This window comes from Eptatretus burgeri, chromosome 7 (assembly GCF_056783735.1).
Source record: "Eptatretus burgeri isolate ZD-2024b chromosome 7, Ebu_testis_v1, whole genome shotgun sequence".
NCBI lineage: Eukaryota > Metazoa > Chordata > Myxini > Myxiniformes > Myxinidae > Eptatretus > Eptatretus burgeri.
The window spans coordinates 103,867,160-103,892,008 of NC_140967.1; the positions used below are offsets into that span (position 1 = coordinate 103,867,160).

Below are 24,849 nucleotides of genomic sequence, written 5' to 3' on the forward strand. Positions count from 1 at the left end.
GGTGCATCGTTTGGGAATGTCAAGATCTCTGACCTTGATTTCGCAGATGATGCAATCATCTTTGCGGAGACTCTGGATATCCTTGAGGGGTTAGGGTTTTACATATCAAGGTGATGGGGCTGGGCCTACATTTGCCTGGGGGATGGCCTGACGGAGGTCCCTGGAGTACCAGCAGAAAGTGGATGCAGCAACACACTGTTTTGGCGCACACTCCCATACCTGACCTGACCTGGGTGATGAAGATTGTGGTCAAGTTCGTGTGTGCAGTTTTGGAGAAGTTCCTAGTGTTTACATATAGCCTGACTAACTCACGGACACCACACAATGGTTATACCCCACCTGGACAATTTTTGTTCCAGGTGACATAAAAATGGCTGGCCTAATCTCCACCAAATATTACAAACATGCTGGAGTACCTCGGGTTAGGTGACGGACAAACACGCCCCCCCCCCCCAATCCCGATGAAGGTGGGGAACTGAAACGACCTTCAAGGTCAACATGCATTCACTTACAACCTTGCCCAGATTCTAACATGAGGACACCCAAAATTTGGGGTCTCTGGGTGCTTCAGTTCGTGGGTGAAAGATCAACAAACAAATGTACAAATACTTGAAATTTTTACAAGATTTGTAATCCTCTCAGAACCATTTTCAGAACAATATTTTAGATGCCATTCCTTTGACTTGTACATGATATGATTTGAAAGGAGAAGAGATTTTAGGTTAAATTTATTCACAGGAATTAAAAATAACAAAATTCACAATGAAAAAAAGAAATCAAGGAAGAATTTCCCGAGTCATCAAGGTGGAACTCGTACACTGGGTCATCAAGGTGGAACTCGTACACTGGGTCATCGAAGTACAACTCGTACACTGGGTCATCGAGGTACAATTCGTACACTGGCTCTCAGCTGAAGGATGCTCGGAGAACAAAAAAAGTGAAACACAAAAAACAGTGATGAAGTCACACACGACGTACAGGGATGAAGTCGTGCACGATGTGATTAAATCAAGTCTGGATGGTTCAAGTACCTGTACTTCTGAAAACTGATGTTTATGTTTTTAAATCTTGGATCAGCCGTCTGTAAGAGTCTGATGTATCATCTTACATTCCTGGAGCTTGTACGACGGAGTGATGATTGATCCACTGCCAAATATCACATCTTCTTCTCCAGTGGCCATTACTGAAACTTCTTCCTCCACACACACACATCAACAAAAGGAAGTCAAAATCCCTCAATAGCATTGTCATCATCATCTCCATCATTATCATACCTTCCAACACAATCCTGGAAAATATTATATCCCATCAATTGTTTTCTGCATCTCAGTTCAATTCTCTTCTTTATTTTGCCTTCCGTTTCACATCTTTATTTTCTTCATCACAAACTCCCACTGGATTTTTCAAACAATTAATTTTAATGATCATCCAGGTGTACGCCATGACTTTGATACGGACACATTAACACTCACGCCAGACTTCTCCCACCTGGAAGATTTGTTTGCTGCTTCTCTGGATTCGAGTTCAGCAAAATATTTGTTTGTCCTCAACACTTCTGAGGCACAGACAAAATGGGACATGATGCACGTGAAGAACATGTAATTTTGACAAAGGTTGGAATAATTTGTGATGTAAGACAAGAATCTTGGCAACTTACGTTCCAACCGGTGGGAAGGTTTCAGGTGAGCAGGAAGGAGCACCTCTTCTGAGGGGTCTTTGGATCAAAAACAACAACAGAAATATGAAAGATTAAATACATTGATATCTTCATCAGTTTGATAACTTGTTCAGAAAAGGCCACGGAAGGAAATGCATGGAACAGGTAATCGATGAAAAGGTGAATCAGGTGATCTCATCCAATCGAAGGGAGTTAAAGTTCTTGTTTTATATTCTGCATGGAGAAGTCCATGATAATAGGTTACCTTCCCACGAAAAGTCTTATGACAATTATCTCCACAATTAAGGATATTCTTCTTCATCAATGTTGGAGTTGGTTGTGTTTTTGATCTTGAGGTTGGTTGTGTTTGCCCCCAGTGTGTTCACCCCACCTGTCAAAAGGTAATGAAAAGTTCTTACCTGTTGAAAGTCTTGCATGGCACATGGCTTCTGTTGTTGCTGTCCGTCATCACGGTGAGGTTTCCGTTCAGGAGGTAGCTAATGAACAATGTAAGTCGGTGATGAATTCCTTTTCATCAACAATAAGATCCCAACATGGTTTTCTGCAGCTTTGGTGCCTTTCCTATCAAAGTTCAGCTTCCTGTTCTTATGAAATATAAAATATCCATCAGGAGTGAAATCCTGTCATTGTCTGTACTTTCAAAAAAGGTTTCGGTTTCGGCTCCGATGTGATCTCAGGTACAATCACTTGTTTGGAAGAGACCGTGCGTTGAAGGAAATTGTTTTCAACAGAATATACTCTGTCTTTCTTTTAAAGTTTGCAGCAAGAGGAGACTGTATTATGTGGGATGGGAGATGAGGAGGGATGGTCGTGATCGACAGAGATGAGGAGGGTGTTCGTGATCTATGGAGATGAGGAGGGATGGTCATCATTTACGGAAATGAGGTTCACCCTTGGGCTTCTTCAGGAGGACGACTTTGTCTCCTTTAATAGTGTATCGCCCGTTTGGATCACTTTCTCTCTTTTTGTCAAGATCACTCAGCAGCATCTCCAGTGTTTCTCTTTGGAGCTGAGTGTAGTCTGGAGTGATGAAAATGTTTTTTGTCCAGAGAGAGGGATCCTTCAAATTCCGTATCTTTTTATTGTTCGTAAGAACCCGATTCCGATCAGACTCGCATCTGAAAACAACTTTCATGGGTCTGCTGATGTTCTCAACATAGCGTCCGATGCGGAAAGTCCGTTCAAGTTCGATCTCCAGGTTCATGGCTTTTATTAATTTTGCCACAGCCTCCTTGTCATGTTCACCTTTTCCCTCCTTCACTCCACGGAACACGAGGTTATTTTTGCGCCTTTCAATTTCCGCTCGTTCATCCTTGAGAAACTCAGACTGAGAAGAATGGTGGGTCTCCCGTTTGGACGGCAGTCGATGAACATCGTGCTGTTTCTGATGATGTAATCTGCCTTCACAGTGAGGCTTCGGTTGTTGTTTGAGGGCAACACTGTACAGATGTTGCTGCTCCAGCCCATCATCAATGTGAGGCTTCGGTTCAGTCGTCGGCAGCAAATCACCATTGTCCTGTTTCTGCTGTTGCTGCTCCAGCCCATCATTCGTTCCAAGCACTTCTTCCTCGTTTTTCTCATCAAGCTTTCCTGCATTTTGTACTTTGTTCTCTCTTTCCAAGACCTCCTTCTCCCTTAACTCCACGTTATTTTTCCTATCCCTCATCTCCCGTTCTCTTTCCATTAACATGAACTCTTTCAGTTTCCATCTAATTTCACATTGTTTTTGTTCTTCCCGGTGCTCTCTCTCTCTAAGACAAGTCTCTTCGTCCAATTTAAGCAGCCGGTACTCTCCATCTTTAAACTCCTCTCCTTGTTGGTGCATACGAAGCTGCCGTTTCTTTATCTCCTCATCTTTCCCATTCATGAATACTTCAAACACACCTTGTCGCTCCATCTCCTGTTCTTTACTTATCTGCAGGTATCGCTCCTGCTGCTGCACTCGTTTCTTCCAGTTGTCAATCTCGAACATTCTGTGTTCTACAAACAGCATTTTCTGATCAAGTTCTTTATTTTTGCGTTTTTCCCACATTCGGACTTGGAATTGCTCCTTTGCTCGTGTGGATTCTTCTTTCTTTCTCATCCTGAGCTCTTCTTCATTTTTCCTCTCCTGTTCATTCATTTTTCTCTGCTCTTCTTCATTTTTCTTCCTCTGCTGTTCCTCCTCTCCTCTCTTCCGGTCCTCTTTCTCCTTTAACCATAATTCTTTTTCCAATTTCCGTTGCACATCCTTTTCCATCAACTCGTGTTCCATTTCCTGCACAAACTTCTCTCTTTGTAAGAGATTTCTTTCAGTTTCGACCAACCGAGCCTCATATTGCTGAAGTTTTTCTTCCTCTGCTCGTAAAACCTTTTCTTTCTCTTTTTGATATTCCTCTTCCTCTTCTTCTTTGTCACCAATGTTCTGTTTTGCCATGAACTCCATTTTTTCAGTCATTTCCAGAACCTCCTTTCCCTCTCCTTTCTCAATTTCAGGGTGTTCGGTTTCCCGAATCTCCGTTACCAATGGTGGATCATCTTCTGATTCATTTTTCTGTTTCACTTTACATCGACATCGTAAACTGTAACAAAACAAACAAACATTCTCAGTTCAAGGTAAAATAAAGTATGACATCACATGTAAAGTATTGAACACATGGTTTTGTGAAACATAAACAAACATGTTCCACGAGTGTTACAGTTCTGGAGGAAACGGAATATGAACTTGCAGATGTAACTTAATGTCTGAAGGAACGGTGTGGAACGATGAATCACACTTGATTATTTGAAGAATCTCATGTAATAGTGGAGGATGTTATGAACTTTAACATTTGTTTTGCTAAAGGAGGAAATTGTGACTTTATTGTAAATTATGTCTGACTTCGCTGGAATTCCATTGGTAACATTTTTTTCATGACATAATTTGATGGCCATCGTGGATTTAAAAATATCCGTTTCAGAAGTACTTGTCCCACAACTTCGACATTGACCAACAAACTATTCCTTGGAAATCGACACTTAGTTGGTGAGTTTTAGTTTATATTCACAAGAAACTTGTGTCACATGTGTGGGACATCATTCATATCATCACGTACTGGATATAAAAAAATTAAATTACTTCACTTGTTCATCACAGATTAAGATAATGGTGAATGGACTTTTTAGAATATTCACCATGGATCAAATTATCAAAGAAAGAGCTGCAAGAAAAACTGTCACTCAGTAACTAAAAAGAGCTTTGAGGAAACTGTTTGTTAAAATTTAACAAAATACGTAGGCCAATGAGGAACAAACATTTGATGAATTGGGAAATGTACTGTATACACATTTAATAATAAAATCAATCTGAACAGAAGGGAAATCATCGTATGGAATCTATCCATGTCTTATCCTTCGTTATTTCAGCCAGATTGTTATTACAAAAACAAAAATCTCATTGTTCTTTCACTTGAATAATCATCAACTTCTCATGTTTCATGAGATGATAGCATCTCCCAAAAAGCTCCCGTTCACCAAACCAACGACAGATTTTAAACTCTTCTTGTATTTCCACACAGGTACTGGTGAAAAGCTTGTTGATACTCAATACAGAACCTTCAAGGAATCAACATTTGAAACTTTTCTCAGGTGTGTCCAGAAAAAGACAGATTATTACAATCCAGAATTTGTGTGAGTTGGACAAAGGCTGATCAGAATCACAGCAAACGAGCTTCAAGCTGAGAAAGATACTTGACACAGAGATTGACATTAAAAAACCGAGTCACCTGGATAGAGATGAAAGAAGAAGAAGAAACAAACTTGCTGTTGCTTCACAAGACACAACTTCACTGACAAAGAGGACAACCCAGTGCTTCAGAAGCTATTAAGCAGACTCGTTTGAGCAGTACAATGTTTGTCAAATCAAAATGTGTATTTTATCAACCAACCACAGATGAGGAAGAGCTAAAAGTCCATGAAAAAATCCAGAAGGGCCAATTCCTGGTAACATGGGAGAAAACAATCCAAGAAATTGTAAACAGCAGTTGATATGATGCCTGGAAAGTTCGGCTTGCCGACGTGCTGTCTTCTGGAGATTTACTGTCTCGTGACATTCTGTACCAACACACGTCCCGCTTCACAAAAAAACTGGGAAAAGTATATTCAGCGTCCATGTTGTGAAGCTAAATCACTTGAAATCATCCAGCCTCCAGTGAGTGTTGCATTTGTTGCCAGAGACCAAGTTCTTCAGTGTTCTACAAGACCACGTAGATGAGGGGCAGTTTATCGACATTGCTGAACTGCAGAAATGCAGATTTTTCATGAATTGCAAGACAGATTTTGTTGGAACTTTCCCAGGATTTTTTGACATCCAGGTTACTGGATACACAACTATAATTACAAATAGTTTAACCAAATTGAAGGCTTACCAAAGTTATACCCTACCTGTAAATGACAAATGAGGAATTTACACCAAATTTAACTTTGATTTATACAGCAAAAGTGGTTTTGTTCATCACAGCCATTTTGAAATCCAAGATGGTCACCATCCATAACATCAAGAAAATTAAAATTGTGTGTTTTTAACATCTTGGCATGATAAATGTGGGTATTGCCAACAAAACAGACTTCATATGACATCACAGCCTGAGTTATTATGAAATTTGGTGGAACATGGTGGCCATTTTGAAATCCAAGATGGCCCCAAAATAGTGAATGAAAAACATTGTCACCAATGGATTTTTGACACCTTGTCATCTACTCCAGCAACAAAACAAGATATTCCATATTTGGTAAAATAAAATTCAAGTCCATATAATCCAACATAACATCAAACACAGCAAACTAATTTCAAATATCTGAGTGATCTTGTTCCCTTGTGGATGAAGACTTGATAAATATTGATGAATAAGTCACTTGTGTTCTTTACCAGTGAATGCAGAGCTTTCTTTTGGGGCTCCACTTCTTGTTGAACCAACGTGACGGATCAAATGTGATCAGAACATAAAACAAAAGGAAGGAAATCGTGACAAACATGACGTCACGAACCACAGACATCCCTCCATCCTCAACAGCATCATTCTGGATAACCTATGGAAATGGACAAGGGCAGGGGTAGGAGGAATGTTTATTTCATTTAAAATTAAAATAAACAATATTTTTACAAAATCCACAAGTTCATGACAAAACAACAACATGATCTTGAATTTTTTTCAGATTACAAACACAATGGGTCATGGAATGTTCGAGAGTTTATCGTTTGTATTGCGCTTCCAGAGTGTGGGTTTGCACGAGGATTTGCACAAGAAAAAAAAGTACCGTTAGGCAAGATAGCCGACTTTAGAGGAATTAAAAATGGCAAATCAGTGGGACCAGATTTGATATCAGTGGAAGTACAGACCTTCCTCGGTGAATATGAGGTTCAGGTGTTGAAGAAACTGTTGAACTGGGTGATGATGAGAGAGGAGATTCGAAGGGCACGGAGGGAAATCATTCTGGGATCATTATTTAATATTCCACGAACCAGATGTATGTATTTTAGATTGGAAAATAGCACCTGTCGCTTTACTGATGGGAATACAATGAGGAGGATCAAAAATTAGGGGGGGAGGGGTGGAGGGGGAGAAAGGAGGGAGAGGGGAGAGAGAGAGAGTGGGAGAGCGGGACAGGGGTATGGGAGGAGGGTGGATGGGACAGAGAGAGGGGTGGGGGGAAGTCAGCAGAGAGAAGATGTCTTTGCTTTACGGGCAAAACACACACACACACACACACACACACACACACACACACACACACACACACACACACACACACACACACACACACACACACACACACACACATACACACACACACACACACACACACACACACGATTGGCCATTATCGCCAATTTTACTGTTATCGGTTGATTGAAGTTCGTGTGATGACCGACTGCATCACGTCCGGTATACAAACCCCAAACCTTGAGGAGTTTTGAGCCTTGTTTGGGGAATTTAAATAAACAAATTATATAAACAATGTTACATTCTCGACGTTTCAAGATGATGAATTTACTTCTGATGTTATAAAAAGTAAAGTCAGCTCCATGGATGTAAATCTGTGTATTCACTTTGTGTTCCCTTTTCTGTCACGTGGTGTTTCTTGTCACCAATCACTTTTGAACTAAAACTCGAACTTCGATCGGTGTTCGATGGGACAACCCATCATGTTCTGAACGATCCAACTTGTGAAAGGAACACACCCCTCACTCACACACCTTCACTCACACACCCTCACCCACACACCCTCACTCACACACCCTCACTCACACACCAACCCCCCATTTTAAATCCTCCGTCCGGACCTGATTTACCAAACTACAAAGAAAGTAACTCCCATGGTGTTTTGTTCCTTCCCCGAGTACAATCCATTGTTATTTCTCACAATCCCCCCTTACCTGTTGTGATGGACGGGACGTTCCACTTCCGAGGACGGTGAACACGAACAGCGCGATGGGAAAAAACATGGCTGCTGCACGGCTGTCCACGAACTGAAGATGTAACGATACCGCTCTGTCTTTGGAGTTCTCTATTGTTGGAATTCACATTGTGACGTCACAATGTACTGTGGCCACGCCCCCTTTCCCTCGTTCACATTGCTTTTCAACGCTCAGAACACCTCGACTCAATTATCTATCCTTTAACAATCCACAAAATAGATATGATGTGTCTTTTTGCGATTTGCGATTTATAAAAAAGGTACTTTTGTGATAAAAGTCGAAATCTCCGTTTTCAAACTTCGCCGTGACGTCACACCCGTCAGTACACCGTGAGATCCGTCTCACATTGAATACGGGTGACATCGTGGTACGATTTAACTCAAACGGAGAATAATATTAGATTTTCCACAAAAATGCCGAGTCGATGAGTCCTTGGTGCTTGTACAGTACGTAATCCAAACCGAGATAGTTTCATGCTCCACCAACGGTGGAAACACCCAAAGTTTGCCAAAATTGGACGAGGTTTGTCCGAAATACCCAAGTGTGGATCGGACCTAAAAATGTTCACTTTTGTGCTCAGAAGATGTCATAGAGAAGAACTGTGATGGATCAACAGAGATGGCGAGATCTTGTGGTTATCCACCACAAATGGGAGAGGATGCCATCCCCACGATGAGGAGGAAGAAACAGCCGTCGTTCAAAACCCGAACACCATCTCTACCCAGCTACCAGCACGTGGACACAGACGACCACTCCCCCAACAACGTCCCCCACAATCCTCCAGAAACCATCGCCCCCACTCGACCTACCAACACCCCAAACACCCCCCTTCTCTCCACCATCCCCCATCAAGCATCACTCCCACAATACCCGCCTCTCCCTGAGCACCACTCGACGCCCCCTCCCCCCGCTGTGGCGACACATCGACACAGCACGCCACAGCAAGGACACGAACACGACAGTAGAACACAACATGCCCTGACCTCAGACACAAATGGTGTCCAAAGAATGTTTGAAACGGGACAATCCCGTTACATACAGGACACCTGGTCAACCTGTGACGGTGGGACAAAGCAGTCGGCACCCATTTTGTCAATGGTCTCCGTGCTGTGCTGTGTACATGCCGTGTCCCTGTCCGTGCCATGTCTGTGCTGTGTCCATGCCGTATCTGTGCTGTGTCCATGCCGTGTCCGTGCCTGTGCAGTGTCCATGCTGTATACGTGCCTGTGCTGTGTCCGTGCCTGTGCTGTGTCCGTGCCTGTGCTGTGTCCATGTCGTGTCCGTGCCTGTGCTGTGTCCATGTCGTGTCCGTGCCTGTGCTGTGTCCATGTCGTGTCCGTGCCTGTGCTGTGTCCATGCCGTGCCTGTGCTGTGTCCATGCCGTGTCCGTGCCTGTGCTGTGTCCATGTCGTGTCCGTGCCTGTGCTGTGTCCATGTCGTGTCCGTGCCTGTGCTGTGTCCATGCCGTGCCTGTGCTGTGTCCATGCCGTGCCTGTGCTGTGTCCATGCCGTGTCCGTGCCTGTGCTGTGTCCATGCCTTGTCCGTGCCTGTGCTGTGTCCATGCCGTGTCCGTGCCGTGACGACGGTGGAATCAGAGATCGAAATGCACTGTTTCTCTGTGTAAACCACCATTTTGATCAAGTTTCTGAACAAAGATAAACTCTCTTGTTCCTCATCACATCCTCACGGGAAAGAGGAATCACAAGGACGATATCAAGGGCAGACAAGGAAGATTAAATAAGGGATTTCACCTGAACAACCCAAACACCTTGAGGACCTTTCAACCTTGTTTTGAGGAATTTAAATAAATAAATTATAAAAACAATGTTACAGTCTCGACGTTTCAAGATGATGAATTTACTTGTGATGTTATAAAAAGAAAAGTCGGGACATGGATGTAAATCTGTGTATTCACTTTGTGTTCCCTTTTCTGTCACGTGGTGTTTCTTGTCACCAATCACTTGGTGAATTGAATTAAACTCGAAATTCAATGGGAAATAATACCATCGATGGTTCCAAGTCCGAATTCGACAGTACAACCCATCATGCTCTGAATGGTCTAAATTGATGAAGCAACACCCCTCACACACCCTCACTCACACACCCTCACTCACACACCCTCACTCACACACCCTCACTCACCTTCCTCACTCACACACCCTCACTCACACACCCTCACTCACACCCTCACTCACACCCCTCACACACCCCTCACTCACACACCCCTAACTCACACACCAACCCCTCATTTTAAATCCTCCGTCCAGACCTGATTTACCAAACTACAAAGAAAGTAACTCCCATGGTGTTGTGTACCTTCCCCGAGTACAATCCATTGTTATTTCTCACAATCCCCCCTTACCTGTTGTGATGGACGGGACGTTCCACTTCCGAGGACGGTGAACACGAACAGCGCGATGGGAAAAAACATGGCTGCTGCACGGCTATCCACGAACTGAAGATGTAACGATACCGCTCTGTCTTTGGAGTTCTCTATTGTCGGAATTGTCATTGTGACGTCACAATGGACTGTGGCCACGCCCCCTTCCCCTCGTTTATATTGTTTTTCAACGCTCAGAACACCTCGACTCTTTCATCCAATCATTTAATAATCCAAAAATAGATATGGTGTCTTTTTACGATTTGTGATTTATAAAAAAGGTTATTTTGTGATAAAAGTCGAAATTATATAATTATTTATTTTTTGTTCTGATTAATCTCTTCCGGTGAAAACCACGTGACCCAAGGTTGATGAACAACACGAATCCTTCATGTTTGAAATATTTTCCACCAATGAGAACAGGATTTAAAACGTTCGTTGTGATCAGTTGGGATTCTGATTACAACCATCGTACAACACACGTGTGGTTATTTAATTTATGTTATTCATGATAAACCTTGTTATAAAGGAGTTTACACACTGACTAATGGTTCACCTCGTTATTAGTTTATATCCCTTTGGTAGTTGTGTGAATGAACATTCATGTTTGTGTGTGGACGTGCGTACGTAATAAATAGATAACCTTTGACACAATCACACCCAACCACCTCGTTCTCTCAACACATCCACGACCCCAGGTGGACCAAGGTGATGTTTCCCCCAAGTTTGTTATCTGTGTAATCGAACATTAGTAAATAAGTATCACGTGGTTCGGGAGAGAGAGATCGACTCCGTGTGGAGGGACAGCTCGGGGAAAGATGGCGGCCTCGTCACATGATCACAAAATGATCCGTTTAAAACCACTGTTGGGGAAATTATTACTCTCTAGACAAGAAACCTTTGCCTCAGTCTGAGTAGGTCAAAGTGTTTGTGTTTTTCCTCGACTGTTCTACTATTTAGTTGTTAAGGCCTACCACCTACTTATAATCTTGTCTTTCTTTGACACTTTGGACATTGCTTGGGTTTCTGAAAGTACAAGGTGACCGGGCTGATAAGCTGTGCATTCTGTTTTTGCGATCAAAGGCCTCTCTGCTTATAAAATGGAATGGATATATGGGGAGGGGAAGAATGACTTGAGAGAGAGCAAATAAATGGTACAGAAGAAAGAACTCCTTGTGGACATTGATTATTACTGGACTTCTGTGGTTTATTTTATCCCGATACATGCAACACTGAGTCGGCTAGACGTTGAATCCTCGAGGAGGTCAAGATCCCTCAACAATCAAGAATCCTTTCGATCACGACGCGGTTCGAGGGTAGAAATCCTCTTGCCAGTTGGTGCCAGTGACACGGATTCGAATCGGCGTTGTGCGGCGCTCGTGACCGGAGGTGCTTAATCTGCCGGAGGCAGTGCCTGGAGGAACGACAAGTGCTTGAGCGAAGGTAAGCAGGGGGGGTTCTCCGAGGGTGCGATTTATTTTATTCTGTGATTTTAGAGTGAATTTAGCGGTTGTGATTTGTGTGATTTTAGAGATGGGAAATAGAAATTGTAAAAGGAAGGAAAATGGGTATACCGAGGCAAATTGTATTCAAAAACCACGGAGAGGTACATGTGCAAGAATTATGTTTGATAAGTATGGGCCTGAAGCTGTGAGAGACATGGGGAAATGGTGCAATTGGACCAAAAATAGTCGATTACCCTTCCCTGAGAATGGAACGTTCGATCACGAGTGCTTAGACAATTTAAGAAAAGTACTGGAAGTGAAAAATAGTGACAAAAAGGTCCAGAAGCAGGTGAACTGGAGCGTTTATATAAATTGGATGAAGGAATGTCATGACAGAGACGAAAAGGCACGGTTGTTAAACCTGAAGGGTCAGCTAGACCAATTAACGAAGCAAATGCCGGTGAGACTTGAAAATAAAACCAAGAGACAGCGAGCAGTGGCTGTCAGATTTGAGGATGAAGAAGAAGACTCAGATACATGGCCAGAGGGCACAGTTCCGATAGCACAACCGCTCGAGGACGAAGAAGCGGGAGAGACAGAGGGAGATGATGCCACAGGGCAAGGAGAGGCTCAACGGGGAGCCAGGCGAGTAATTAAGAAAGAAACAAGAACACAAAGCAAAAATAAAGTTCCTCTTGCTGACAAGGGTAAAATACAAACTCGATCAAAAAAAATAATGCCGGAGACCGCGAAGGACGGAGATGATGAGGCACTCATTGGCGCGTTTCCATTGCGAGATTACCCAGGTGCAAGGGAGGTACAAGCAATATATCGTCCGTGGGGCTCTGAATTAAAAGCCATTGTAAATGAGATGCCGAAGATACGGGAGAACCCAAAAAAATTCCAGGCGGAACTACACGTGGTGGTGGCATGTCATCAGCCAACATATATGGACATGGAAATATTATTAAAATTAGTGGTACCAGAGGGGTTACTCCGACAATTGAAACAGGTAGCTGCATGGCCAGATGAAGCTCCTGGAGACAGGGAGGAGCTCAAAGAACATATTGACACCCTCATTGACGCTGTCACAGAGGTGGTAACACTTAAGACCGACTGGGCAAAAATACAGGTGTGCAGGCAACGCGCTGGCGAGGACCCATTGGAGTTCTTAGAGCGTTTTCGGGGTGTATACCAATGTCACTCTGGACTGAAAGAAGAGGGGGTACCATTTGCTCATGTCTACCTTAATGGTTTGACGGCCAAATTACAAAATGAGATAAAGCGAGTATGTATTGGTTGGGAATTAAAGGAAGTGAAAGACTTGATGGAATATGTAACGCATTGTAATTCATTGTTGAAACATCGTTCTGACGAGGAAAACGAATCAACATTAATGCTATCCCAGGTTCAAGGTCAAGGTGAATGCCCCGGGGAAAGGAATGTGAGATATAATGCACAAAACCGAGGGCAAACCAATTACCGTCAGAGACCAAAATACAGAGACCAGCGCAGAGATTTCTGTTATACATGCGGAAAACAAGGGCACTGGGCTAATGAATGCCGAAATCGTAGAAACAGTCGAACTTATAGTTCGTATGAACCGGTAGAACAGAGACCAGCGGCACAATACAGAGATGAAACTCGCAGACACTCCACGCCTCCAGTGAATGAAAATCCATATTATAGACAGCAGGAAAGATGGGGAACACAGTTTGAGCAAGCTGGTTCATTTCAACCCACTGCACCTCAAACCGAATTCCCTCCTCCTCCTCCTCCAGCCTCGTTCCCTCCTCCTCCACCCTCATTTCTTCCTCCTCCATCTCAAGGTTCATTTCAAACCCAAAACCCATTCGTTTTATGACAAAGAAAAGAAGCGACTTCGTCTGAGTTACCCTTCCTGACTTTGAAACCATGTGACGAACCGAAATTGACTTTGAAAATTGAAGGCCAAGAGATTCCTTTCTTAGTCGACACAGGAGCCACCAAATCTGCGCTCAGAAGGAGTGATTTCCCAGACGCCCCGTTATCGCGAGAACGAGTAAAAGTAGTGGGAATGTCGGGAGTTGCTAGTACGATTCCACTGACAGAGCAGCTCCGGGTGGAAATTGGACCATTGTCTGCAAACCATGCATTTTTGATGGCAACTGATACACCAATTAATCTGTTGGGGAGAGATCTGTTATGCAAGCTGAATTGTTCAATTAAGTGTACCCCTGATGGTGTATATTTAGAAATACCTCACGAATCACACATAACTATGATGAATTTATTACAGGAAAATACAGAAAATCTTGTATATCAATGGACTGTGATTAATTGTGAAGCATTTAACCATTTGCAGGAATATTTATCACATTTGGAGAGAAACGTACCCGAGGTGCTCGATTGGGTGAGTAAACACGGCATGGACAGACGGTACTTACAGACTCGACTACATTGCATTGCAGATTGCAACATCAAGGGAAAAGATAACGTCTATGCGAGTGAAACACTCTCGAAATTACACCAGACCTTTGACTTAGTGTTGGGAACAATTTGGATTGGGAAGCAAGGAATTGGCCTGGAGGTGCATCTGACGCAGGAACAATTAAAATTGTGGAACCAACCGTCCAGTGTTACACCACATGTTACTTTAGCGATTGCAGAAGGTTACCAAGAAACGGACATTGGTCACATGGTAACCTCTTTGAAAAAAGCATCACAAGCGACTTTGATGGAATCGAGCCAAGTAAACGGACTTTGGAAGATCGGGGAACAGGGATTCTGTTGGACAGAATGTCAAGGATCAGCAAAAGCTGTGTTTGAGGTGGTCGATCTCTCAGAATTAAATGGGTCAGGAAAATTACCTGAAATACTCGAACAAGTCCCGACTTGTCTGTGGGCAACACATGCCAACGATGTCGGCCAAATTAAAAGTATGAATCCAATCAAGATCACTATAGATCCAAAAAAGAAACTGCCTCGAAAACCGCAATACCCTTTGTCTCCAGAAGCAGAGGTAGGAATTGCTCCTGTTGTGGAAGCACTATTGAAACAAGGGATAATTATTCCCACTGTTAGTCAATGTAATACACCGATCCTACCTGTGAGAAAACCTGGGAAACCAACGTGGAGATTCGTACAGGATTTGAGGGCAGTGAATGATGCGGTAATTCCAGCTTTTCCTGTAATTGCAAATCCAACTACCATTCTATCAAGCATCCCAAGTAACACTACCTATTTTAGTGTTGTGGATCTTTGTTCAGCTTTTTTAGTATACCAATAGCCCAAGAAGTACAGTTTCTGTTTGCATTCACCTACCAGGGAAAGCAATACACTTGGACTGTATTGCCCCAGGGGTATTGTGAAAGTCCAACATTATTCTCGAGGGCCCTCAAAGACGACTTGGATGATGTAATTTTCCCTTGTGGATCCACACTGATTCAATATGTTGACGACCTGCTGATCTGTTCAGCGTCAAAAGACGCATGCGAACGAGATACATTGACATTGTTGAGGGCCTTAGCCAGGAAAGGACACAAAGCATCGAGAGCTAAATTGCAATTTTGCCAAGAAGAAGTTAAATATTTGGGACATATTCTGAAGGGAGACACAAGACGCATCTCCCCTGAACCCATAGCGGCAATATTAAACCTGCCCAAGCCAACTACTGCTAAACAGATGAGGTCTTTCCTCGGAGTGACCGGCTATTGCAGACAGTGGATACCAGATTATGCGGCCTTAGTGCGCCCCCTGGTGGACATTGGTTCGGCAAACGCGCCCAGCCCACTTGCATGGACACAAAATGCAGACAAGGCTTTTGTAACGTTAAAACAGGCTCTTTCTTCGGCTCCCGCTCTGGGTTTACCAAACTATGAAAAACCTTTCCATTTGTATGCATGTGAGAGACAGGGATTTGCACAATCTGTGCTGACACAGAAGCACGGAAATAAATTACGGCCTGTTGCATATTATAGTACTAAATTGGATCCGGTAGCGCAAGGATTCCCCCCTTGTCTCAAGGCAGTAGCAGCCGCTTCGCTCGCGGTGCAGGCGACCGAAGCGCTCGTCGCGGGAAACACTTTGATTCTCCTGGTACCGCATGCAGTGACAGCTGTATTGTTAAAAACGAAAACACAGCATTTGTCGGCTTCAAGAGCAACAACATACGAACTCTCACTCACAGCACCCACGAACATTACGATTAGGAGATGCGCACCGCTGAATCCTGCTAGTTTGTTGCCAGGAGTACAAGATGGTGATCCTCACAATTGTGAAGAGATAATCGCCCACACGTGTCAACCCCGTCCTGACTTGAAAGACACACCAATCCAAAATTCTGAATTGGTTCTATATGTCGACGGCTCATCATCGCGTGCACCTGATGGATGTTTATTAACAGGCTACGCCGTTTGCTCTGATCACGAAGTAATCGAAAGCGGGAGATTGGCTGAGAGCTGTTCCGCGCAGCAGGCAGAACTGTTCGCCCTCACTCGTGCATGCCATTTAGCCAAAGGCCAAATAGTGACAATCTACACTGACTCCGGCTATGCCTTTGGTGCTGTACACTAATTCGGAGCACTCTGGCGCGAAAGGGGTTTTATAACGTCATCAGGTACACAAGTAAGGAATGGAACATGGATTGCGAATCTACTGGAAGCAATACTTCTGCCTCACCAAATTGCAGTGGTAAAATGTGACGCCCACACTGGGAGATCTGATGACGTCTCACGGGGAAATGCCAGGGCAGATGCAGCTGCAAAATCTGCTGCCCACACCAGAGCTCTTTTAATATCACAATGTGTATTGAGACAAGAGGCAACACCGACCATTGACGATATAAACACTTTGCAGACAGCTGTCAGTGCTAAAGAACGAGATTTGTGGATACTGGCTGGATGTGAATTCGATAATGAATCCAAATTATGGAGATCATCTGATGGTCGTGTGGTGGCACCAAGAGCTCTATTACCTTGGCTCGCCCGATTGGCACATGGGGCCGGGCATACTAGCAAAGGCGGCATGAGTGCTTTAATTGGGAGACAGTGGTTCGCCCCGGGGTTTAGTCCAATTGCAGAACAGTATTGTAAGACATGTCATATTTGCCAAAAACATAACCCAGCAAGGGGGGTGGAGATGGCCCCAGGGGGTCATCCAATTCCATTCGGACCTTTTGTTCATATCCAGATGGATTTTGTCCAGTTACCAAAATGCTGCGGTTTTGAATTTGCGTTAGTCATCGTCGATTTGTTCACCAAGTGGGTTGAGGCTTACCCTTGTCGGAAAGCAGATGCCATTACTGTGGTTAAACTGTTGATGAAGGATTTCATCTGTAGGTTTGGAATACCTTGTAGGATCTCCAGTGACCAAGGCACTCATTTCACAGCCGAAGTGGTGAAAGAATTATGTCGCGTATTGCAAATAAAGCAACATTTCGACTGCCCGCATCGTCCGCAATCTGCGGGGGCAGTAGAGAGGAAAAATGGATTCCTGAAGAATAAACTGGCCAAGTTTTGTGAACAAACTGGATTAAAATGGCCAGATGCTCTGCCAATTGCTCTCATGACTATGAGATCTACCGCAAATCGAAACACTGGCTTATCTCCGCATGAGATTCTGATGGGAAGACCAATGAGATTACCGAACTCACCTCCTTTGACTATAAAAGACATGAACGTGCAGCAAATGGACGACACGTTGCTTACGTTCTGTGTCTCTCTGAATCATGCTGTAAGAACTTTTTATGCACAGGTGAAACAAGCTCTGCCAGAACCAGCCACATCTGATCATCACAACTTCAAACCCGGAGACTTTGTTTATGTGAAAATTTACAAACGGAAGAACTCTCTTCAGGCACGTTGGTGTGGGCCATTTCAAATACTGCTAACTACCCATACAGCTGTGAAGTGTAAAGGAAGAGCAACATGGATCCATGCCACACACTGCAAACTGGCACATGGCCAAAAAGAACCCGAGGAGAACATTGCTTCCTGATAACTTTAATGATTCTTTCCATTGCAGGATTATTTGTACTACTAAATGCAAGTGGTGCAATGTGTACTTGGTCTGTTAAACCGATAAGTACTGTCTGTGATCAACATTATTTGCATGTTCTTTGGAGATGGGCCTATCAGACTACCCACCAAGCTAAGCCTAGGGCATTCAGAGACCGAAGAAGCTTAACGAGCAAAGTGGGTTCACCACATGGAATAAACACTTATCTGGCTCTTTCTCGTAAACACGCGAAAGCTTTTAATAAAACCAATTGCTGGGTTTGTACTAAGATACCTCATTCAGCAGTTACTGGAATACCGCTTCTGGCTATACCATTCAATCTGAGTGAATGGTGTGGGTACTGGGCAAAGGAAAGAAACTGGGATAAACAAGATAATAACCTTGACGACCACATCGTTACCAATGGAAATGGAAATTGCCTCCGACAACGAAATTTCAGTAACTGGTTTTGGCCAAATTTTAATTTAAGTAAAATGCCTCCACATTTTATGGTTGAACGGGCAACAGAAAAACCCGAACTATGCTTGGCACAAGAGGCATGGGGAGAAAGAAGATTAGGGAATTCTGAATGCAGTCATTATGTTTATGAAAATCACACGATGGGACCACAAGTCGCTTTAAATAATACCTATTTGGTGTGTGGAAATCGAGCATACCCATGGCTTCCAGTTAATTGGAGTGGATCTTGTTTCTTGTCATTCATTTTGCCGCATATGCGCCTGTTATCTAAGTCACCTTTTGAGCATTTGAAACGGGGTAAACGGGGTTTCACGTCAACTGAACTGTTCTTCATGATTTTAATCCCTCACTACGGTGTTGGACAAACGTCTGTGGGATTGGCAGAGTTAGCTGCTTCGCTTGAATTATTGGCAAATAAAACTGCTCTAGGCATGGTTGATATCAACTCGGAGGGCGTCGCCCTACGTGCAGTTTCAATGCAAAACCGAGTTGCGCTCGACCTCATTCTCGCAGCTCAAGGAGGAACGTGTGCTGTAATTAACTCTGAGTGTTGTACTTATATCCCTGATAACTCGGAGAAAATCACCAACATAGCTGACAAGATTAAGCAAGAAGGAGCCAAGTATCACAATTATTTTACGAAAGATGGGCTTTATTCCTGGTTTGAAGGGATTTTTGGAGGCTGGGGAACTACCCTATTGCATTGGATTTCCGTTGGGTTATTGTGGATCATCATTGTAGTGGTGCTTGTTAGATGTGCAACAATTACAATGCCGGCATTGATTGTTTCTTGTCTAAAGAGGAATACTGCTAAAAAGGTGATGGTGGCCCAAGCACCACCCTCATACCCTGGTTTTGACACTGAGTCCTACGACTCTTTTGAGATAGAACCTGAACTTGGAAATCCATAAGTAGCGCAAATGAATGTGTTCAATATTCACGGGAATTGTCAATCCACTCTTGCTCATCTGCTTTGTTCCCGAAATAGGTTGTCGAAAATCAGCTGTGCAGCCCAACGGGTAGCCTTATCTTCTATCGGCCTAGGGGCCTACCGGAACCTCAACCAGGTCCGAAGCTGTACAACCACATGAAGCCACCTGGCTTGCGGGACAGGAAAGGCTAAGGGACTGAGCTCTACGATGGGGAAAGGGGGGATGTGACTACCCAAGAAAATGGGCACACTCAAACGCAAGAGAGAATGCATTTCCAAGTGAAGAGAAAATATATATCGTTAAACTTAACTAGTGTTGCCTTATTAGGCAACAAGGGGGGAGTGTTGGGGAAATTATTACTCTCTAGACAAGAAACCTTTGCCTCAGTCTGAGTAGGTCAAAGTGTTTGTGTTTTACCTCTACTGTTCTACTATTTAGTTGTTAAGGCCTACCACCTACTTATAATCTTGTCTTTCTTTGACACTTTGGACATTGCTTGGGTTTCTGAAAGTACAAGGTGACCGGGCTGATAAGCTGTGCATTCTGTTTTTGCGATCAAAGGCCTCTCTGCTTATAAAATGGAATGGATATATGGGGAGGGGAAGAATGACTTGAGAGAGAGCAAATAAATGGTACAGAAGAAAGAACTCCTTGTGGACATTGATTATTACTGGACTTCTGTGGTTTATTTTATCCCGATACATGCAACACTGAGTCGGCTAGACGTTGAATCCTCGAGGAGGTCAAGATCCCTCAACAATCAAGAATCCTTTCGATCACGACGCGGTTCGAGGGTAGAAATCCACGTCACCACCATGGGGTTCATGATCTCGAGTGTGGGGATTATTCTCTCCCCGGTTGGTGAAGGACGAACGATTGATCCGAGTTGAGCCGCTGAACATTTAAAATGGCGTCCGACATGGTGAGTGGAAGAGAGTCGTTTGTTGTCGTCCTGGTTGTTTAACTAATTAAACAAAATCCACTTCGTTCAATAGTTCTGGTCATGGTGAACTAAATTAATAATTAAATATTGACGTGTTGAGTGTCTCATGGATGGAGATGTGGAAATACTCGTCAGGAAAGGATCGTCAGGTTGGGACATGTCGTGATGACGATCTCTCGTTTACCCTGAACTTGCAGACTTGATTGGTTCTCTGGAAGGATGCAACTGATTGGCTAATATTAGTCACGTGTTTGCTTCATCACAAATATGAGCAAAATAATTAATGAGTGAAAAAGATATGAATGAACCACGACACGTCTTCAAAAACCTCCCCATTTATTAATTAATTCTCTGTGAGGTTCTTCTTCTTCATCATCCCCGTTGTTCCAGTGATCACCGGGACAATTATGGATTTTCAACTTCCAGGATATTTTCACTTCATCACTGAGATCTTGGTATTTGGTCATTTTCTTGATTTCCTCGTTGCTTCGGCCAAAATCACTGAGAAATGACGTGTGTGTTTGTGTGTGTGTGTGTGTGTGTGTGTGTGTGTGTGTGTGTGTGTGTGTGTGTGTGTGTGTGTGTGTGTGTTTGTGTGTGTGTGTATGTGTGTGTATGTGTGTGGTGTGTCTGTGTCTGTTGTGTATGTATGGTGTGTGTGTGTGTGTGTGTGTGTGTGTGTGTGTGTGTGTGTGTGTGTGTGTGTGTGTGTGTGTGATCAGACATGAAGCATAACATATCATTCTTTTCCTCACCCAACCTATTTTTTTACCCTCTCTCTCGCTTTCATGAAATGCAACACTCTCCTCCCACACCTCGGTCTCTCCCTCACACCTCCCCTCCCCCTCCCGCGATGAATGGCAACATTTGCTGAGGTGTCAATCTCGCCCCCCCCACCCCCTTCCTCGCTCTTCCCTCCTTCCTCTCCCCCTCCGAACTTCCACAACCCTCCTTGCTCCTCCTCTCTATCCCTGCCCCCTCCTCACACCCCTCCTCCCCCCCATCCACGATGAAGAGCAACATTTGCTGAGGCATCAATATCACCCCCCCCCCCCCACCGCCTTCCGAGCTCTTCCCTCCTTCTGAGAATTGTCTGAGAGTTTTTGAGAAAGTAAAAAATCTGCTTTTTGAAAAGGAGAAGGTCATAAATGTTTGTGAAGACATGAGAAGGTAAAGAGTTCCAGAGTTCGGCAGTGGAGAGGAAGAAACAAACATCGTCACGTCCCATCCTTGAATTGCCAATGGTCACACAATAATCATGTGATGTCGTGGCTTGTCGAGTATTCCTTGGTATCGCTTATGGTGGAGGTACACAAGCAGCAAGTTCCTGTGAGCAGAAATCGAAGTAATATCTGTAGAGATGCTGAACCATCAACAATTACGGGGATAGAGCGGGTGGAGAGAAAGCTCGAGATGGGAGAGCAGAGAGAAGGAGGAAAGCTGAAAGAGGGAAGATTGGATCTCAAACCCCGATGCCAAACTCTTTCAAAGGCTTTTGAGATATCAAGGCCAACAAAAAAGGATTCCCCAAAGTCTCTCCGAGAAGAGGCCCAGATATTCATAATGTAAGAAAGGACATCACCTGTAGATCTTGCCTTGTGAAAGCTGTATTGACGGTCAGATAGAAGACTGTGATATTCAAGATGATTGAGAAAATGGGAATTGAGAAGATATTCAAAGACTTTGGAAACGGTGGAAATCAGAGCAATCGGACGGTTGTTTGGAGGGTTTGAACGATCACCCTTCTTTAACATCGGCTGTACTTAGGTATGTTCCAGGTAAGAGGTAAAGTTTGGGTTTTTATCAAAAACGAAACAAACGAGCAAGCACGGGTGAAAGTTCTAAAGTACGTTCCTTCAAGACACGGGGAGGACTGCCATCTTGACCGTAGGCCTTGCTTATGTCCAGAAAGAGGAGTATTTTTTGACTGCATGAAAAGAGATTACATGGAGGGATATAGGATTGGTGAGGGAAGCATCAGAGGGAGATGGATTGTTGGAATCATACAGTGTGGAGTTGGAGGAGAAAAGAGAACCAAAAAGAGTTGCTTTGTCAGTCGAAGAGACAGCGATAATATCATCGGAACAGAAAAGCGAAGGAAAGGCAGAGCTCCAGAAGTTGTTGGAGATACTTTTTGCTAAGGACCAGAAAGATCTATTAGTGGAAGAGGATGAGAGGATGTCACCTTTCTTTTGATTGAAGGAATGCTTCACCTCAATATTGTTGTGGTTCCGGGTTCCGGTGGCGATAATGACCACAAGACAAAGCAGTTGTGCCGTCTCTCACCGAACACCCGGAATTGAAGGTCGTAACTCTTGGATAACTCCAAACGTCACGGGTCCCTTAGCGGATCGTGGACGCCAATATCTACGGCGTGGGGTCGGGTGAATTGTCTCGATCTCCAATACCCCTAAAAAAACCATGCAGTCTAGTTACCGGGGAAACCACACCCTCGGCAGGCTCTGTTGCACCGGGTCGCTCTTGCGACCTCGGTCCAGTGTAACCGAGCGAAGTTACCAGAGCCGCGCCGGTCCCAAAGACAACTTACGGCACCAACGGCCTTACTATTCCTCAAGCCCGAACCATGCTAGGCCAATGAAAGAAAACACGAACAACGGACTGGAACATTTAACACGGAGGTTTATTTCTAAGCAATACAAGCCTGGTGTTGGCGCAGTGGTTTGGGCAGCGGCTTGGGATCCAAAAGGTCCTGAGTTCAAGCCCCGTTGGGCCACTGAATTAATACACCAGGGGGTTGACTCAGCCTGTCATCCTTCCGAGGTCAGCACAATGAGTCCCAGTATACTGGGCCGGTGTATACCCCGGTTAAAATAGGTGTACCATATCCCTGTGTCGTAAGAGGCGACCAGGGTTGCGTCAGGAAGGGCATCCGGCGTAAAACATGTGCCAAATCACTCTGCGGATCATACGGATGATCCGCTGTGGCGACCCAAACGAGAACAGCCGAAAGAAGAAGAAGAAGAAGAAGAAGAAGTTTATTTATAAGCAATAATCGGGAAGGGAAGCACACAAAGAGCAGAGCAATCAAAATGTGCAGGCAATTTACAATGAACAAGGAAAAAGCACTTAACAATTCTAATTACAGGACGGCGCCACACACACACCATACACACCATACACACACCATACACACCATACACACACACACACACTAAATAACTGGACCAGCTGGGCACCTTTCCGCCTCGTGCGGTCACACCGACTCCAAACCACCACGGTGGGCCTCAAACCCACGACCTGAAGTCCACGGCCCACGATCGAGACCAAGCCACCACGACCGCAGACCGCTCGAACCATGACCACCACTGTTTGGTCACCACCACCATGGTAAGCCACCGCAAAGGAGTGCAGACCGCTCCAACCATGACCACCACTGTCTGCCATCCTCTCGTCTTTTCCTACCACACCTCTTGAGCGATTTCTTCTTTCCCACTCGCCTCCCAATTGGATGAGTGGTTGTCGGGCGACTCGTGGCCACCCCTCATTGGTCGGGCCGAACACTCCATCTGGCTAAGGCGGAGCCAGCCCTGAGGTGATGAGCTTCCTGATTGGACAAGGGGTGGTCCGGTGGGAGGGGCGACAACCACCCTCCCCCCGTGCGTGTGTGAGAACCCAGACGGAACAACCAGGGAGCACCCTATTCTCCATTCACCCTTGTGGCGGGGAGGGGCGATCTCGGGTTGGCTGTCGGGCCGGCCGCCGTTGATTGGACGAGCTCACGGTGGGCGGAGGGAACCTCACCCCTGTACGTGACATGCTGCATATGGGCGATGGATGGCGATGGTGCGAAAACGAAGGAAGATTGAAGATGTAAAAAACCTGACTATAAAAGTAACTCGAAGCGCACACACATAATTAACCCATCAGACAGAAGGACGGGACCCTGACTATGAACACATACTTATCGAAATAACTGAAATGCGGGGACTACTGTCTGTCTGTGTGCAAATGGCTTCCAGATTCGTAACAATAACACCCTGACCACTCTTGGATGTTATTAACCAAACTAATGTTTAGTTAACCTACCGAACGATGACATTCCTCAGGAAAACCATCCGCACCAGCTGCTGCCAGACAACAGTACCGAATCGCGTGGCCCAGCCATGCTTCCTTGCGTTCCATCACATGACTACTGCTGAGAACCATCGGTCGCTGATCATCTCCATGAGACTCTTGTTTGGAACACGATCATGCCGCTTGATGTTGAGTAGGTGTCGCTCGAAAGTTTGGCCGAAGCCATCGAGTCACCTGATGTCAGTTGCCTTCAACGAAAACGTGTTGGCTCCGCACAGTACGCTGCACATGATCAGTGCCCGAGAAAGCTGTGCCTTTGTTTCCCAGCAGACATGGGTGGAACACAGGTATTTACACTGCCGAAGGGTGGATTTGCCCACACCTCTCCTCATTTGCACCAACTTGCCGTCATCTTGAGTGTGGTTGATCGATACATCCGGGTACTTGAAAAATATGATGTGGGGTATTGATATCAAGCGGGATGTGATCGTTTTATCATCCATTGTTGGCTGCACAACCATGTATTCCTTCTTGTCAGGATGG

At 44.5% G+C, this 24,849-nt stretch overlaps 1 protein-coding gene across 2 annotated transcripts; it reads right to left on the reverse strand.

Annotated features, from left to right (window-relative positions):
* Window positions 1-715: 715 nt before the first annotated feature.
* LOC147023983 (uncharacterized) lies at window positions 716-24,838 on the reverse strand. 2 transcript variants are annotated; one of them, XM_085890089.1, is made up of 7 exons: window positions 24,319-24,838; window positions 6,564-6,724; window positions 2,077-4,239; window positions 1,658-1,714; window positions 1,489-1,555; window positions 1,032-1,192; window positions 716-910 (listed from the first exon to the last, which is right to left on the reverse strand). In XM_085890089.1, exons 1-3 carry the CDS (start codon window positions 24,436-24,438, stop codon window positions 2,547-2,549), a joined length of 1,974 nt encoding a protein of 657 aa, XP_085746215.1. In that variant the 5' UTR covers window positions 24,439-24,838; the 3' UTR covers window positions 716-910; window positions 1,032-1,192; window positions 1,489-1,555; window positions 1,658-1,714; window positions 2,077-2,546. The 2 variants fall into 2 exon arrangements, with proteins under 2 accessions (XP_085746215.1, XP_085746214.1); XM_085890088.1 differs by having other exon boundaries at window positions 716-1,192.
* Window positions 24,839-24,849: the final 11 nt, after the last annotated feature.